Source organism: Salvelinus alpinus, chromosome 7, assembly GCF_045679555.1.
Source record: "Salvelinus alpinus chromosome 7, SLU_Salpinus.1, whole genome shotgun sequence".
Lineage (NCBI taxonomy): Eukaryota > Metazoa > Chordata > Actinopteri > Salmoniformes > Salmonidae > Salvelinus > Salvelinus alpinus.
In genome coordinates this window covers 89,019,569-89,039,500 of record NC_092092.1, presented here as the reverse complement: position 1 = coordinate 89,039,500, position 19,932 = coordinate 89,019,569, and the positions used below count along the sequence as shown (strand labels likewise).

Below are 19,932 nucleotides of genomic sequence, written 5' to 3'. Positions count from 1 at the left end.
GCAGCCTTAAAACCACTCAGAAATAAAAACACAACACCTCATTGTCAAAACTGTAATGTTTTAATCTTTCTGAACGAAAGATTTTCACAGTATCAAAAGTGAATAATAAAAAAAACAAAAAACAGAAAAGCCAACTTGTCTTAGGCCTACATTAACAGTATAGTTACATTTACATTCCACACATTTCAGATAATGTCTTCTAGTTGAATATAAACTGGGATACAAAATTTCAGAAACAGATTTTCTGGAGAAAAAAAAAATAACAAAACATAAAATCACGGAAACTTGAGACAATGTTTTTTGATGACTAACTTGGAATCATCAAAGCACCACTTCTTTCGGTAACATCACTTAAACGATTGATCGTTTCCTGATCAGAAAAAGGGAACTCATCAGATACGGGGAGACAGAAGAGAGGTTCTTATTGAGGTGTAATGACCCCAAGAAGGGTCACAGAGTATTGTGAATTTTTGTACCATGGTTGAAATCCTCACCAAACCTCAGAGACAGAGGTTATCATTGCGGACGTGTTTAAAAAAATGCCCTAAAATCACTTTTATGTACAAAACATTTTTCAACTGAAAATAAAAACAGTTCTTAAAATGGACAAGTAACAAGTCGCCCCTTCCTGTCCGTTTTCTTCCGTTGGATAACTAAATGAATACAATCCTGTATGTGAAGGAGTTGAGAGATTAAAACAGCAGTATGAGGCAGCTATGGGCAGCATCCCAAATAGCACCCTATTCACTATATAGTGCACTACCCTATGGGTCCTGGTCACAGGTAATGCACTACCCTATGGGCCCTGGTCACAAGTCGTGCACTATATAGGGAATAGGGTGCCATAATCACAGACCACCATAGGGGAGATATCAGCTCTGATTAGCAGTTACTTGAACAACCAATGGGAGATATCAGCTCTGATCAGCAGTTACTAGAACAACCAATGGGAGATATCAGCTCTGATCAGCAGTTACTAGAACAACCAATGGGAGATATCAGCTCTGATCAGCAGTTACTTGAACAACCAATGGGAGATATCAGCTCTGATCAGCAGTTACTTGAACAACCAATGGGAGATATCAGCTCTGATCAGCAGTTACTTGAACAACCAATGGGAGATATCAGCTCTGATCAGCAGTTACTAGAACAACCAATGGGAGATATCAGCTCTGATCAGCAGTTACTTGAACAACCAATGGGAAGATGTAACTTTGAAGCATAAAGAGAAGAATGGAGCGTGGCTCCGATGTCTGAACAACACAGGGAGGCTGACCACTGGAGATAACCATGACTTATATAGAATATACAGGGGGGAGAAATCAATCTGGTTTAATTTGAACACATCTTGTGAAGATGTCATTCGACGTGTTAAACACAGTAACCAGATACATATTTTGTTTCTTTTATTTATATTAAAAAATAAAAAAAATAATCGAGTTTATATTAGTGTCGTTGATTACTTTCCAAACGTTCATTTTGTTAAAACAAAACCATTTGTCACAATTTCATACAAAATAATAGCATTGTACAAGGAGGTAATGAATCTATTGTTCCGTGTCATCTACTGCCATTGATTCCTACAGTTTGAGGAACATTGATAACCTACACCATAATGACTTACTCAATGGGACTCTTGAGTTGCACCCTATTCCCTATATAGTGCACTACTTTTCACTATAGCCCTATGGGTCCTGGTCTAAAGGAGTGCACTACATAGGGAATAGGGCACAACCTTGAACTCAGACTTGATGTTGACGCAACAAACCATTAAATTAATGAACAGCGTTGGTTCAGCCTGGGATGTCATATTGAGGGGACAGATTGGCACAATCAGAGCAGTACGATGAGGTCATGAGAGCACAATACCAGGATGGATAACCAGCCCACACATGGCGTCCATGACAGTATAACCAGCCCACACATGGTGTCAATACCAGGATGGATAACCAGCCCACACATGGCGTCCATGACAGTATAGATAACCAGCCCACACATGGTGTCTATGACAGTATAACCAGCCCACACATGGCGTCCATGACAGTATAGATAACCAGCCCACACATGGTGTCTATGACAGTATAACCAGCCCACACATGGCGTCCATGACAGTATAGATAACCAGCCCACACATGGCGTCTATGACAGTATAGATAACCAGCCCACACATGGCGTCTATGACAGTATAGATAACCAGCCCACACATGGCGTCTATGACAGTATAGATAACCAGCCCACACATGGTGTCCATGACAGTATAGATAACCAGCCCACACATGGTGTCTATGACAGTATAGATAACCAGCCCACACATGGTGTCTATGACAGTATAGATAACCAGCCCACACATGGTGTCTATGACAGTATAGATAACCAGCCCACACATGGCGTCTATGACAGTATAGATAACCAGCCCACACATGGTGTCCATGACAGTATAGATAACCAGCCCACACATGGCGTCTATGACAGTATAGATAACCAGCCCACACATGGCGTCCATGACAGTATAGATAACCAGCCCACACATGGTGTCTATGACAGTATAGATAACCAGCCCACACATGGCGTCTATGACAGTATAGATAACCAGCCCACACATGGTGTCTATGACAGTATAGATAACCAGCCCACACATGGCGTCTATGACAGTATAGATAACCAGCCCACACATGGTGTCCATGACAGTATAGATAACCAGCCCACACATGGTGTCCATGACAGTATAGATAACCAGCCCACACATGGTGTCCATGACAGTATAGATAACCAGCCCACACATGGTGTCCATGACAGTATAGATAACCAGCCCACACATGGCGTCCATGACAGTATAGATAACCAGCCCACACATGGCGTCTATGACAGTATAGATAACCAGCCCACACATGGTGTCCATGACAGTATAGATAACCAGCCCACACATGGTGTCTATGACAGTATAGATAACCAGCCCACACATGGTGTCTATGACAGTATAGATAACCAGCCCACACATGGTGTCTATGACAGTATAGATAACCAGCCCACACATGGTGTCTATGACAGTATAGATAACCAGCCCACACATGGCGTCTATGACAGTATAGATAACCAGCCCACACATGGCGTCCATGACAGTATGGATAACCAGCCCACACATGGTGTCTATGACAGTATAGATAACCAGCCCACACATGGCGTCTATGACAGTATAGATAACCAGCCCACACATGGTGTCTATGACAGTATAGATAACCAGCCCACACATGGCGTCTATGACAGTATAGATAACCAGCCCACACATGGCGTCCATGACAGTATAGATAACCAGCCCACACATGGTGTCCATGACAGTATAGATAACCAGCCCACACATGGTGTCCATGACAGTATAGATAACCAGCCCACACATGGTGTCCATGACAGTATAGATAACCAGCCCACACATGGTGTCTATGACAGTATAGATAACCAGCCCACACATGGTGTCCATGACAGTATAGATAACCAGCCCACACACGGTGTCCATGACAGTATAGATAACCAGCCCACACATGGCGTCTATGACAGTATAGATAACCAGCCCACACATGGTGTCTATGACAGTATAGATAACCAGCCCACACATGGTGTCTATGACAGTATAGATAACCAGCCCACACATGGTGTCTATGACAGTATAGATAACCAGCCCACACATGGTGTCTATGACAGTATAGATAACCAGCCCACACATGGTGTCTATGACAGTATAGATAACCAGCCCACACATGGTGTCTATGACAGTATAGATAACCAGCCCACACATGGTGTCTATGACAGTATAGATAACCAGCCCACACATGGCGTCTATGACAGTATAGATAACCAGCCCACACATGGTGTCTATGACAGATATAACCAGCCCACACATGGCGTCCATGACAGTATAGATAACCAGCCCACACATGGCGTCTATGACAGTATAGATAACCAGCCCACACATGGTGTCTATGACAGTATAGATAACCAGCCCACACATGGTGTCTATGACAGTATAGATAACCAGCCCACACATGGTGTCTATGACAGTATAGATAACCAGCCCACACATGGCGTCCATGACAGTATAGATAACCAGCCCACACATGGCGTCCATGACAGTATAGATAACCAGCCCACACATGGCGTCCATGACAGTATAGATAACCAGCCCACACATGGCGTCCATGACAGTATAGATAACCAGCCCACACATGGCGTCTATGACAGTATAGATAACCAGCCCACACATGGTGTCTATGACAGTATAGATAACCAGCCCACACATGGTGTCTATGACAGTATAGATAACCAGCCCACACATGGTGTCTATGACAGTATAGATAACCAGCCCACACATGGCGTCCATGACAGTATAGATAACCAGCCCACACATGGCGTCCATGACAGTATAGATAACCAGCCCACACATGGTGTCTATGACAGTATAGATAACCAGCACACACATGGTGTCTATGACAGTATAGATAACCAGCCCACACATGGTGTCTATGACAGTATAGATAACCAGCCCACACATGGTGTCTATGACAGTATAGATAACCAGCCCACACATGGCGTCCATGACAGTATAGATAACCAGCCCACACATGGCGTCTATGACAGTATAGATAACCAGCCCACACATGGTGTCTATGACAGTATAGATAACCAGCCCACACATGGCGTCTATGACAGTATAGATAACCAGCCCACACATGGTGTCTATGACAGTATAGATAACCAGCCCACACATGGCGTCCATGACAGTATAGATAACCAGCCCACACATGGCGTCCATGACAGTATAGATAACCAGCCCACATATGGCGTCCATGACAGTATAACCAGCCCACACATGGTGAGGGTGTCCATGACAGTATAATGTGCTTTAACATTACATCCTCCATACCATAAGACCTATTCTGATCTGAACTTAAAATCAACGTAAAATCATTTAGAGGCAATTCATGATCTAAAACAGTGCCTGTCCACAGAGCGTTGTGTGTTGAGGGAGAGATGGGGGAGATTACCCTAAACTAAAGACAGTAAAAGTTCATCGTGGGACGTGGGTCAGTACCTGTTGGAGAACAGAAGCACCAAATAGAACCAACCGATAACAATCCAAGAAGGTTTCTACAATGTTAAAATGTCCCGCAATTACAATAAAAAAAACAGGTTTTATTGTAAAAAGGAACTGTTTTCCATACTACATAGTGAAGTACACAGTAGATCAGATCTGACAGACGGAGAACCAACACCTGTCTATGTTTCAACTTGGACCTCTCATCTCCCTCGTTGTGAAACAGCAGAGAGTCGAGTCTCAGCCGGGCCCGTGTGTGAATGATCCCTGGCTGTCAGCCAATAGCATCGCAGACCTGACGAATGGAAAATGGTGTTGCACCAGGGTCCCTTGGCTTGGTGAGGAGGAGGAGGAGGAGGAAGAGTGGGAATGAGAGAAGGCCTCAGGCCGTCGGGGTTGTATGGACATAGTCATGTTGGGGGGGGGGTTCTGCATTCTAGAACCCGTCAGTTACTGGGCTGCGTTGGAAGGATCCTATTTGAGGGTAAAGTTGGACCAGTTTACTGCAACCTTCTGGCGGGTCTGTTTAGCAGAGTCAAGGCAAAACCTACAGAGAGACGAGAGAGATGGAGGGAGAGAGAGAGAGAGGGGAGAGAGCAGAGAGGAGAGAGATGGAGGGAGAGAGAGAGAGAGAGGAGAGAGCAGAGAGGAGAGAGATGGAGGGAGAGAGAGAGAGAGGAGAGAGCAGAGAGATGGAGGGAGAGAGAGAGAGAGGAGAGAGCAGAGAGGAGAGAGAGAGAGAGAGGAGAGGAGAGAGCAGAGAGATGGAGGGAGAGAGAGAGAGAGGAGAGAGCAGAGAGATGGAGGGAGAGAGAGAGAGAGATGAGAGAGCAGAGAGGAGAGATGGAGGGAGAGAGAGAGAGAGTAGAGAGCAGAGAGGAGAGAGATGGAGGGAGAGAGAGAGAGAGAGGAGAGAGAGCAGAGAGGAGAGAGATGGAGGGAGAGAGAGAGAGAGGAGAGAGCAGAGAGATGGAGGGAGAGAGAGAGAGAGGAGAGAGCAGAGAGGAGAGATGGAGGGAGAGAGAGAGAGAGGAGAGAGCAGAGAGGAGAGAGATGGAGGGAGAGAGAGAGAGAGTAGAGAGCAGAGAGGAGAGAGATGGAGGGAGAGAGAGAGAGAGAGGAGAGAACAGAGAGGAGAGAGAGAGAGAGAGAGGAGAGAGCAGAGAGGAGAGAGATGGAGGGAGAGAGAGAGAGAGAGGAGAGAGCAGAGAGGAGAGAGATGGAGGGAGAGAGAGAGAGAGGAGAGAGCAGGGAGGAGAGAGATGGAGGGAGAGAGAGAGAGAGGAGAGAGCAGAGAGGAGAGAGATGGAGGGAGAGAGAGAGAGAGGAGAGAGCAGAGAGGAGAGAGATGGAGGGAGAGAGAGAGAGGAGAGAGCAGAGAGGAGAGAGATGGAGGGAGAGAGAGAGAGAGAGAGATGGAGGGAGAGAGAGAGAGAGAGATGGAGGGAGAGAGAGAGAGAGATGGAGGGGGAGAGAGATGAGGGAGAGAGAGAGATGAGGGACAGAGAGAGAGGAAAAAGAGGAGAGAGATGGAGGGAAAGAGAAAGAGGAGAGATGGAGGGAGAGAGAAAGAGGAGAGAGATGGAGGGAGGGAGAAAGAAATATCACAACATGGTTCTATAAACAGGAGGCTGGTGGCGCCCCCCCCCCGCTCCAGGAAACAAGGGCCAGTTTCCCAGACAAAGACTAAGTCTAGAATGACTTTTAATGGAAAATGTCTGTCTGTTTGGTAAAGCGGCCCTAAATGTTTTGGATTGTCACAGAGGCTGAGCGTTACCTTTTGAAGTATTCCACCTCACGATCAATCTCATCCATTTCTTTTGGGTCTACGTCTTTAGGGAGAAACACATCCTCTGGGGAAGAAAGAAACAGGACAGAAACATCACAACCAAAGAACGGACATGCTGGCTGATCGCTTTATCATTCACACTGACGTCTCCCTTCCTACATGTATAACACAAGAGACAGTCCACTAGAGGGTTATCTAAACTAACACGTCTCCTCTCCTACATGTATAACACTAGAGACAGTCCACTAGAGCATGGGTGTCAAACTCTGGCCCGCGGGCCAATTATATTTGGCCCGCGAGACAATACCAAATTACTACTAGCGCATTCACCGCTAATACTACGAATCCCATAACGCTCTGCTGTTGTTTTCGCGCGCCAATCAGGACAGGACCCAGAAACGCCCTCTCTAGTCATAGCAACATAGACGCTACAACTGTCAGCGCGCTATCCCTTCCCAAAAATGGCGAAAAGAAAGGCAGAAAACAGGAGCTTTCTGGACAAGTGGGAGGCAGAATGTCTGTTTACATATGTAAAAGACAAACCTGTTTGTCTTGTTTGTGGAGTCAACGTGGCTGTAAGTAAGGAGTACAACGACACTATGAAACGAAACACCATGACAAATACAAGGACCTGGACATGACTCAAAGGAGCCAGAAAGTAGAGGAGATGAAAAGAAGTTTGGTTTCACAACAGAATGTGTTCAAAAAAGCCACATCACAAAGTGAGGCTGCTGTAAAGGCTAGTTATATAGTGGCAGCAGAGATCGCAAAATCAGCCCGGCCCTTTAATGAGGGAGAGTTCGTGAAAAAGATTAGATCAGTGTGCAATAATTAACGTTTTCTTTGTGCACTTTTTCTTGCTACAAGGCATGGGCTTGAATGGTTGATTGATTTATTATCATTTTATTTGTAAAATTATTAGCCAGTGGAAAAAGTTAAAAAAAGTTTATTTTGGTATTTAAATCAGAAGGCTGCAAATAGAAAAGAGGCATACGATTTTTATTTACATTTTATTTATTTAATAAATTAATGCCATTGATGTGTTTTTTCATTTGAAATTCGATTTTGCATGTCTCCACTATTAAATTATATATTGTATGGTAATAAGCGATGCTTGTTCCATATTCAATGTTAAAGCAAAACTTGTTTGGGTCCATATTAAAAGGTTAATTTGTTCAATGTTGGCCCGCGACTTTGTTCAGGTTTTACATTTTGGCCCACTGGGTATTTGAGTTTGACACCCCTGCACTAGAGGGTTATCTAAACTAACACGTCTCCTCTCCTACAACATGTATAACACTAGAGACAGTCCACTAGAGGGTTATCTAAACTAACGTACCGATGTTGCGGCTGGTTTTCTCTCCCTTGTTCTTGTTCTTCTTATTCTTCCCCTTGGGCTGCTGCTGGGCTTGGTTGTGATTGGCTGAGGTGACAGAGTGACTTTTGGCCTCTTGCTCCTCCCCCCTCCCTCTTTGGGCACTGGGAGCACCCACGCTACTCACTGTCCCGTTGGTGGCCTTCTGCCGGGTGGGCCTGGTCTCCTCTGCCCTCCTTGGCCCGGTTCTCTGGCTCTCAGCCGAGTGCGGTGGTGGTTTGGAACCAGAACCAGCCTTAGAACCCACAGCATCAGAACTGTTGGGACCAGTTTTCTGCGACTCCGCAGCTGCTTTGGATCCGGGTCTGGTCTGGTTCTGTTCTGGAGGCAGCTGGTCCTGCCGTTGCTGCTGCTGCTGCTTCTTGCCCTTCTTCAGCTTGCCAGCCCCAGCATTAACCCCAGCCCCAGGAGTAGGGATAGTAATGCTCTTGGGCTCCGCTGGGGTCTCCTCTTTAGGCTTAGCTACCTTAATAGAGGCCTGGGTCTGGATCGAAGCAGGGGCCTGGTGTTTATTCTCAGGCCTAGCAGAGGGGCACCTCTCTGGGGAACGCACCCGGATCAGCTTGGAGAGGCTGGGGGTGGTGTGGAGCCTGTGAACATCCTTCACCCCAGTACCAACCCCTGGTCCCCCTACCCCAGGAACAGTAGTACTAGCGGGCGTTGAGATGGGGCCGATGGGGGAGTTGTCCCGGGGATGGGCCTCCTCCCAGCCGCTGACCAGGTCCAGATGGCTCTTGAAGGTACCCAGGGAGAGAGGGGCCAGGTCTAGGTCTATCTGCTGCAGGTCAGAGCAGGAAGAGCCGTTGAGGTGGGAGAGAAGATGGTTGCCCTCCAGAGTAGCAGCCTTCTTCGGGAAGTCATTCACATCCAGGTTGAGGTCGTACATGGAGAACGAGGCCCGGATAGAGTCCTGCAAGGTCAAAGGTCAATGTTGTTATTTTAGAAAAGAGAAGCAGCAATAAGTTTAATGAACCAACATTTAAAACAGCTAAACTGCCAGTTTAATAAACCAACATTTAAACAGCTAAACTGCCAGTTTAATAAACCAACATTTAAACAGCTAAACTGCCAGTTTAATGAACCAACATTTAAAACAGCTAAACTCCCTTAAATCAGGGTTTCAGCTGTTTATCAGATTGCACATAATACACTCACTGAAACACTGCTATGAACAGATTGAGGACTGGTTTCCTGGACACAGATTAAGCCTAGTCCTACATTTTTTCCGATGGAGACGCTCCATTGAGCTTGATGTTTTGGTCCAGGACTATGCTTGATTTGTGTCTGAGAAACCGCCCCTAAAAGACACCAACTCCAGATAACATTCGACGGGTCGCAATCAACTGGTCGAACTCCAAAAATATCTGTAAAAAAAAAAAAAAAAAGTCTCGAGTTCCTATTTATTTTCCTTCGTTTAGCGCTGTTGACGGTAGGTGCACTTGATTCAACAGCCCTCGTGCCGGGAAGACGAAGCGTTCCCCTGCAACAGTTTCCTCGAGCCATAGACTGACACAAGAAGCCTGGAGCGCACAGCAAAGCTGATAACCTTAAATGATACCGGAGGCAGAAATAAAGACTTGAGTTTACACCATCAGCTGGATCTGTGTCTCCTTTCCTCAGCGGAGGGACGGTGAGTCACCATCAGCTGGATCTGTGTCTCCTTTCCTCAGCGGAGGGACGGTGAGTCTCCATCAGCTGGATCTGTGTCTCCTTTCCTCAGCGGAGGGACGGTGAGTCACCATCAGCTGGATCTGTGTCTCCTTTCCTCAGCGGAGGGACGGTGAGTCTCCATCAGCTGGATCTGTGTCTCCTTTCCTCAGCGGAGGGACGGTGAGTCACCATCAGCTGGATCTGTGTCTCCTTTCCTCAGCGGAGGGACGGTGAGTCTCCATCAGCTGGATCTGTGTCTCCTTTCCTCAGCGGAGGGACGGTGAGTCTCCATCAGCTGGATCTGTGTCTCCTTTCCTCAGCGGAGGGACGGTGAGTCACCATCAGCTGGATCTGTGTCTCCTTTCCTCAGCGGAGGGACGGTGAGTCACCATCAGCTGGATCTGTGTCTCCTTTCCTCAGCGGAGGGACGGTGAGTCACCATCAGCTGGATCTGTGTCTCCTTTCCTCAGCGGAGGGACGGTGAGTCAGGTTAGAGGCAGTCTCACCGCTGCTTCCTCCCTCAGACTGAGCATCAGACGCAGCCCATCAGTCCAGTAACTCAGCTGGGCCTTACCAGTAATACAACAAATTACCACTGTGATCAAATACCAATTACAAATATATATCATTTCTAAATGGTCTGAGAAGAGCAGCATTGGCATGGCACTTCGTGCATAGCCAATATACAGTGATAATGTATTGGGCCCATAGCCAATATGCAGTGATAATGTATTGGGCCTATAGCCTACTGAACATAGCCAATATGCAGTGATAATGCATTGGGCCTATAGCCTACTGAACATAGCCAATATGCAGTGATAATGCATTGGGCCTATAGCCAATATGCAGTGATAATGTATTGGGCCTATAGCCTACTGAGCATAGCCAATATGCAGTGATAATGCATTGGGCCTATAGCCTACTGAGCATAGCCAATATGCAGTGATAATGTATTGGGCCTACAGCCTACTGAGCATAGCCAATATGCAGTGATAATGTATTGGGCCTATAGCCAATATGCAGTGATAATGTATTGGGCCTATAGCCGATATGCAGTGATAATGTATTGGGCCTATAGCCTACTGAGCATAGCCAATATGCAGTGATAATGTATTGGGCCTATAGCCTACTGAGCATAGCCGATATGCAGTGATAATGTATTGGGCCTATAGCCTACTGAGCATAGCCAATATGCAGTGATAATGTATTGGGCCTATAGCCTACTGAGCATAGCCAATATACAGTGATAATGTATTGGGCTTATAGTCAATATGCAGTGATAATGTATTGGGCCTATAGCCAATATGCAGTGATAATGCATTGGGCCTATAGCCTACTGAGCATAGCCAATATGCAGTGATAATGCATTGGGCCTATAGCCTACTGAGCATAGCCAATATGCAGTGATAATGCATTGGGCCTATAGCCTACTGAGCATAGCCAATATGCAGTGATAATGTATTGGGCCTATAGCCTACTGAGCATAGCCAATCTGCAGTGATAATGCATTGGGCCTATAGCCTACTGAGCATAGCCAATATGCAGTGATAATGCATTGGGCCTATAGCCTACTGAGTATAGCCAATCTGCAGTGATAATGCATTGGGCCTATAGCCTACTGAGCATAGCCAATATGCAGTGATAATGTATTGGGCCTATAGCCTACTGAGCATAGCCAATCTGCAGTGATAATGCATTGGGCCTATAGCCTACTGAACATAGCCAATATGCAGTGATAATGCATTGGGCCTATAGCCTACTGAGTATAGCCAATCTGCAGTGATAATGCATTGGGCCTATAGCCAATATACAGTGATAATGTATTGGGCCTATAGCCTACTGAACATAGCCAATATGCAGTGATAATGCATTGGGCCTATAGCCTACTGAGTATAGCCAATCTGCAGTGATAATGCATTGGGCCTATAGCCAATATACAGTGATAATGCATTGGGCCTATAGCCTACTGAGCATAGCCAATATACAGTGATAATGCATTGGGCCTATAGCCTACTGAACATAGCCAATATACAGTGATAATGCATTGGGCCTATAGCCTACTGAACATAGCCAATATACAGTGATAATGCATTGGGCCTATAGCCTACTGAGCATAGCCGATATACAGTGATAATGTATTGGGCCTATAGCCTACTGAACATAGCCAATATGCAGTGATAATGTATTGGGCCTATAGCCAATATGCAGTGATAATGCATTGGGCCTATAGCCTACTGAGCATAGCCAATATGCAGTGATAATGTATTGGGCCTATAGCCTACTGAGCATAGCCAATATGCAGTGATAATGCATTGGGCCTATAGCCTACTGAGCATAGCCAATATGCAGTGATAATGTATTGGGCCTACAGCCTACTGAGCATAGCCAATATGCAGTGATAATGTATTGGGCCTATAGCCAATATGCAGTGATAATGTATTGGGCCTATAGCCTACTGAGCATAGCCAATATGCAGTGATAATGTATTGGGCCTATAGCCTACTGAGCATAGCCGATATGCAGTGATAATGTATTGGGCCTATAGCCTACTGAGCATAGCCAATATGCAGTGATAATGTATTGGGCCTATAGCCTACTGAGCATAGCCAATATACAGTGATAATGTATTGGGCTTATAGTCAATATGCAGTGATAATGTATTGGGCCTATAGCCAATATGCAGTGATAATGCATTGGGCCTATAGCCTACTGAGCATAGCCAATATGCAGTGATAATGCATTGGGCCTACAGCCTACTGAGCATAGCCAATATGCAGTGATAATGCATTGGGCCTATAGCCTACTGAGCATAGCCAATATGCAGTGACAATGTATTGGGCCTATAGCCTACTGAGCATAGCCAATCTGCAGTGATAATGCATTGGGCCTATAGCCTACTGAGCATAGCCAATATGCAGTGATAATGCATTGGGCCTATAGCCTACTGAGTATAGCCAATCTGCAGTGATAATGCATTGGGCCTATAGCCTACTGAGCATAGCCAATATGCAGTGATAATGTATTGGACCTATAGCCTACTGAGCATAGCCAATCTGCAGTGATAATGCATTGGGCCTATAGCCTACTGAACATAGCCAATATGCAGTGATAATGCATTGGGCCTATAGCCTACTGAGTATAGCCAATCTGCAGTGATAATGCATTGGGCCTATAGCCAATCTGCAGTGATAATGTATTGGGCCTATAGCCTACTGAGCATAGCCAATCTGCAGTGATAATGTATTGGGCCTATAGCCTACTGAACATAGCCAATATACAGTGATAATGTATTGGGCCTATAGCCTACTGAGCATAGCCAATCTGCAGTGATAATGTATTGGGCCTATAGCCTACTGAACATAGCCAATATACAGTGATAATGTATTGGGCCTATAGCCTACTGAGCATAGCCAATATACAGTGATAATGTATTGGGCCTATAGCCTACTGAACATAGCCAATATGCAGTGATAATGTATTGGGCCTACAGCCTACTGAACATAGCCAATATGCAGTGATAATGCATTGGGCCTATAGCCTACTGAGCATAGCCAATATGCAGTGATAATGTATTGGGCCTATAGCCTACTGAGCATAGCCAATATGCAGTGATAATGCATTGGGCCTATAGCCTACTGAGCATAGCCAATATGCAGTGATAATGTATTGGGCCTATAGCCAATATGCAGTGATAATGTATTGGGCCTATAGCCGATATGCAGTGATAATGTATTGGGCCTATAGCCTACTGAGCATAGCCAATATGCAGTGATAATGTATTGGGCCTATAGCCTACTGAGCATAGCCAATATGCAGTGATAATGTATTGGGCCTATAGCCGATATGCAGTGATAATGTATTGGGCCTATAGCCTACTGAGCATAGCCAATATGCAGTGATAATGTATTGGGCCTATAGCCTACTGAGCATAGCCGATATGCAGTGATAATGTATTGGGCCTATAGCCTACTGAGCATAGCCAATATGCAGTGATAATGTATTGGGCCTATAGCCTACTGAGCATAGCCAATATACAGTGATAATATATTGGGCTTATAGTCAATATGCAGTGATAATGTATTGGGCCTATAGCCAATATGCAGTGATAATGCATTGGGCCTATAGCCTACTGAGCATAGCCAATATGCAGTGATAATGCATTGGGCCTATAGCCTACTGAGCATAGCCAATATGCAGTGATAATGCATTGGGCCTATAGCCTACTGAGCATAGCCAATATGCAGTGATAATGCATTGGGCCTATAGCCTACTGAGTATAGCCAATCTGCAGTGATAATGCATTGGGCCTATAGCCTACTGAGCATAGCCAATATGCAGTGATAATGTATTGGGCCTATAGCCTACTGAGCATAGCCAATATGCAGTGATAATGCATTGGGCCTATAGCCTACTGAACATAGCCAATATGCAGTGATAATGCATTGGGCCTATAGCCTACTGAGTATAGCCAATCTGCAGTGATAATGCATTGGGCCTATAGCCAATCTGCAGTGATAATGTATTGGGCCTATAGCCTACTGAGCATAGCCAATCTGCAGTGATAATGTATTGGGCCTATAGCCTACTGAACATAGCCAATATACAGTGATAATGTATTGGGCCTATAGCCTACTGAGCATAGCCAATCTGCAGTGATAATGCATTGGGCCTATAGCCAATCTGCAGTGATAATGTATTGGGCCTATAGCCTACTGAGCATAGCCAATCTGCAGTGATAATGTATTGGGCCTATAGCCTACTGAACATAGCCAATATACAGTGATAATGTATTGGGCCTATAGCCTACTGAGCATAGCCAATCTGCAGTGATAATGTATTGGGCCTATAGCCTACTGAACATAGCCAATATACAGTGATAATGTATTGGGCCTATAGCCTACTGAGCATAGCCAATCTGCAGTGATAATGTATTGGGCCTATAGCCTACTGAACATAGCCAATATACAGTGATAATGTATTGGGCCTATAGCCTACTGAGCATAGCCAATATACAGTGATAATGTATTGGGTCTATAGCCTACTGAGCATAGCCAATATGCAGTGATAATGTATTGGGCCTATAGCCTACTGAGCATAGCCAATATGCAGTGATAATGTATTGGGTCTATAGCCTACTGAGCATAGCCAATATGCAGTGATAATGCATTGGGCCTATAGCCTACTGAGCATAGCCAATATACAGTGATAATGCATTGGGCCTATAGCCTACTGAGCATAGCCAATATACAGTGATAATGCATTGGGCCTATAGCCTACTGAGCATAGCCAATATACAGTGATAATGTATTGGGTCTATAGCCTACTGAGCATAGCCAATATGCAGTGATAATGCATTGGGCCTACAGCCTACTGAACATAGCCAATATGTAATAGGTTAACGTTGATTTAAAAAAACATCTGAGCAGTGGATCTTGCATTTTTACTCAGAAAGTCTTAAATCAGAAATCACTGCAGTAGACAATGTGCGAATAATAATATGTAAGATAAAAAATATATTTTACCATCAATAGATAGACAAACAATACAATAGGCCCTGCCATAGACTAGTGTCCTGTCCAGGGGTTGTACTGGTACATCAAGCTGCCTCACTACAGTAACAGGAGATAGACTAGTGTCCTGTCCAGGGGTTGTACTGGTACATCAAGCTACCTCACTACAGAAACAGGAGATAGACTAGTGTCCTGTACAGGGGGTGTCCTGTACATCAAGCTGCCTCACTACAGAAACAGGAGATAGACTAGTGTCCTGTACAGGGGGTGTCCTGTACATCAAGCTGCCTCACTACAGAAACAGGAGATAGACTAGTGTCCTGTACAGGGGGTGTCCTGTACATCAAGCTGCCTCACTACAGAAACAGGAGATAGACTAGTGTCCTGTACATCAAGCTGCCTCACTACAGTAACAGGAGATAGACTAGTGTCCTGTACAGGGGGTGTCCTGTACATCAAGCTGCCTCACTATAGTAACAGGAGATAGACTAGTGTCCTGTACATCAAGCTGTCTCACTACAGAAACAGGAGATAGACTAGTGTCCTGTACAGGGGGTGTCCTGTACATCAAGCTGCCTCACTATAAAGTGCTAGAGAAACACAGACAGGGGCATTCCTGAGTTGCCTCTTCAGAAAGGACAATATTAATCACTGATGCATTTTGGTAATGTCATAGTCTTGGGTAAATTAATACATTTTCTAATAAGTTCAATACGTTTATCAAATCAAAGTTTGTCACGTGCGCCGAATACAACAGTGAAATGCTGACTTACAGGCTCTAACCAACAGTGCAAAAAAGGTATTAGATGAACGATAGGTAAGTAAAAAAATAAAACAGTAAAAAGACAGTGAAAAATAACAGTAGAGGGGCTATATACAGTAGCGAGGCTATATACAGTAGAGAGGCTATATACAGTAGAGAGGCTATATACAGTAGCGAGGCTATATACAGTAGAGAGGCTATATACAGTAGAGAGGCTATATACAGTAGAGAGGCTATATACAGTAGAGAGGCTATATACAGTAGAGAGGCTATATACAGTAGAGAGGCTATAACAGTAGAGAGGCTATATACAGTAGAGAGGCTATATACAGTAGTGAGGCTATATACAGTAGAGAGGCTATATACAGTAGCGAGGCCTTGGTCCACAGTAGTGCATAATTTAGGGAATAGGGTGCCTGCCCTTAGGGACGCAGTTATCCTTACCTTGATGGTGTTTTTGATCTCCTCTAGCCGAGAGGTCAGGAAGGAGCAGTTATCCTTACCTTGATGGTGTTCTTGATCTCCTCTAGCCGAGAGGTCAGGAAGGAGCAGGTATCCTTACCTTGATGGTGTTCTTGATCTCCTCTAGCCGAGAGGTCAGGAAGGAGCAGTTATCCTTACCTTGATGGTGTTCTTGATCTCCTCTAGCCGAGAGGTCAGGAAGGAGTAGTTATCCTTACCTTGATGGTGTTCTTGATCTCCTCTAGCCGAGAGGTCAGGAAGGAGTAGTTATCCTTACCTTGATGGTGTTCTTGATCTCCTCTAGCCGAGAGGTCAGGAAGGAGCAGTTATCCTTACCTTGATGGTGTTCTTGATCTCCTCTAGCCGAGAGGTCAGGAAGGAGCAGTTATCCTTACCTTGATGGTGTTCTTGATCTCCTCTAGCCGAGAGGTCAGGAAGGAGCAGTTATCCTTACCTTGATGGTGTTCTTGATCTCCTCTAGCCGAGAGGTCAGGAAGGAGCAGGTATCCTTACCTTGATGGTGTTTTTGATCTCCTCTAGCCGAGAGGTCAGGAAGGAGCAGTTATCCTTACCTTGATGGTGTTTTTGATCTCCTCTAGCCGAGAGGTCAGGAAGGAGTTGACCCTCTCTAGTTCCAGCTGGGGCCACTCCAGCAGTCGACTAGCCTCCGGGCCTTCACCGTCCTCCCCGTCCACATCCTCCTCCTCCTCCTCCTCCTGGCTGAAGTGGTCTGGGTCCTCACTGGGCTCTGGAGGGGTTGAGGGGGGGTCGCTACCAGCTCCCTCACAATCACCACTACCTGCCTGGCTCTGCTTCTCCTGAGGTGGGGAGAGACAGACGATCAGACAGACGGTCAGACAGACAAACACGGTCAGACAGACAAACACGGTCAGACAGACGGACACGGTCAGACAGACGGACACGGTCAGACAGACGGACACGGTCAGACAGACGGACACGGTCAGACAGACGGACACGGTCAGACAGACGGACTTACGGTCAGACAGACGGACTTACGGTTCGACAGTCAGACAGACAGACAGACAGACGGTGAGACAGACAGACGGTCAGACAGACAGACGGTCAGACGGTTAGACAGACAGATTGTTAGACAGTCAGACAGATGAGTACTGAGACAGACAGACAGACAGACTTACGGTTCGACAGTCAGACAGACAGACAGACAGACAGACAGACGGTCAGACAGACAGACGGTGAGACAGACAGACGGTCAGACAGACAGACGGTCAGACGGTTAGACAGACAGATTGTTAGACAGTCAGACAGATGAGTACTGAGACAGACAGACGGTCAGACGGTTAGACAGACAGACGGTCAGACGGTTAGACAGACAGACGGTCAGACGGTTAGACAGATGAGTACTGAGACAGACAGAATACATCTAATTACAACTATGAAGATGTGTTTATAACTTTCCATTATAAATTCATTATTAGCATATAAACACAGAGCATCCTGTCCAGGGGGTGTACTGTACTTCAAGCTGTCTCACTACAGAAACAGGAGATAGACTAGTGTCCCTTAAATCAATTCACATTTTTAAATGTAACCTTTATTTAACTAGGCAAGTCAGTTCTTATTTACATAAACCCGGACGACGCTGGGCCAATTGTGCGCCGCCCTATCGGAATCCCAATCACAGCCGGTTGTGATAGAGCCTGGATTCGAACCAGGGTTCGAACCAGGGTGTCTGTAGATGACGCCTCTAGCACTGAGATGCAGTGCCTTAGACCGCTGTGATACAGCCTGGATTCGAACCAGGGACTGTAGTGACGCCTCTAGCACTGAGATGCAGTGCCTTAGACTGCTGCGCCACTCGGGAGACCAAGCTGCCTCACGTAACAGAAACAGGCGATTACTACAAATATTACGTACTTACACAAATATACATGTAGACGCCCCAAACAAACACCAAACACTTTAAGACGTATTAACTGATCTGTATTGATGAGTATTCCCACCATGTAATTTGACATCACCTTTTTCTTCTGTTTATGACGTGCCCGCTTGGCAGCCTTCGCGCTGTTGGCTGGTTTGTGCTCTGAGGAGTTGATGAAGTCCAACAGCTCGTCCACGTCTCGGTGGTCGATGGAGGTGGACACGGACGGGTCAGAGTCCCGTCTCTGGGGAAGACACTCCTCCTTACGACGCGTCAGACGGGACCGGAGCTTCTCACGGATCTCTGTGTAGTTACGGCTGGTCGGAGCGGCCGGGGGCTGGAGGGAGGAGAGGACACGATCAGAGGAGACTTCGATAGCATGCGTTTCATTTCAATACCTATCTGTCTTCCTTTGCCCTTGTTCACTCCCCTTTAGACATCTGTGAAGGCTGGATATGGTGACAGTAACATGGCAGAAACTAGTTGGAGCGTACACCTATCCAGCCATCTCAGAATTAGTGGAAAGGTGGCAGAAGGGAGGGGAGCATCTTTGTGGATTGAAACCCGAGCCACAATCTTTGTTGTAGTATGTTTATTGGCTAGAGAGAGACCTAGATGAAAAGGTAGGAGAGAGAGAGTGCTGAAAGAGCAGTGGGTGGGATTCCAACCCATGCTGGCAGCAGTACATCGTACGTGTGCGCCACAGGCAGCGGTTTAAGACTGTTAGACCACCCCAGGCCAGCGGATTTCACATTTAACAACCAATGGGTTTACGTTTGGCCCCAACATGAACACAATGTTTGCCAAGTGAAAAGCCAAGTGCTCCATAAATCCATTACTAAAGAGACGGACCGCTCTGTGTCCAAAGAACTTGGCAGAAGCAGCAGTCAAAAATTACTTTTGTCACTCGCTGTTTATATTGTTCCTACTTTTAATGCTAATTCAATAAATGACTAAGTGTGCCATAGTATACATTAGAGCTGAGAATTGCCAGGGACCTCACGATTCTATATGTATTGCGATTCGAGACTGTGATTTTATTGCGATTCGAGACTGTGATTTTATTGCGATTCGAGACTGTGATTTTATTGCGATTCGAGACTGTGATTTTATTTTGCGATTCGAGACTGTGATTTTATTTTGCGATTCGAGACTGTGATTTTATTTTGCGATTCGAGACTGTGATTTTATTTTGCGATTCGAGACTGATTTTATTTTGCGATTCGAGAATGTGATTTTATTTTGCGATTCGAGACTGTGATTTTATTTTGCGATTCGAGACTGTGATTTTATTTTGCGATTCGAGACTGTGATTTTATTTTGCGATTCGAGACTGTGATTTTATTGCGATTCGAGACTGTGATTTTATTGCGATTCGAGACTGTGATTTTATTGCG

At 45.5% G+C, this 19,932-nt stretch overlaps 1 protein-coding gene across 1 annotated transcript in view; it reads right to left on the bottom strand.

Moving 5' to 3' along the window:
* Positions 1 to 41: 41 nt before the first annotated feature.
* Positions 42 to 19,932, bottom strand: part of LOC139581840 (protein FAM193B-like) — a 43,446-nt gene continuing 23,555 nt past the window's right edge. The window contains exons 7-11 of the mRNA XM_071412061.1: positions 18,636 to 18,872; positions 17,208 to 17,453; positions 8,215 to 9,160; positions 6,864 to 6,939; positions 42 to 5,633 (exon numbers count right to left, since the gene is read on the bottom strand). Coding sequence (XP_071268162.1) covers positions 5,561 to 5,633; positions 6,864 to 6,939; positions 8,215 to 9,160; positions 17,208 to 17,453; positions 18,636 to 18,872 — 1,578 coding nt within the window. The 3' untranslated portion in view covers positions 42 to 5,560. The remainder of the gene's footprint in view (positions 5,634 to 6,863; positions 6,940 to 8,214; positions 9,161 to 17,207; positions 17,454 to 18,635; positions 18,873 to 19,932) is intronic.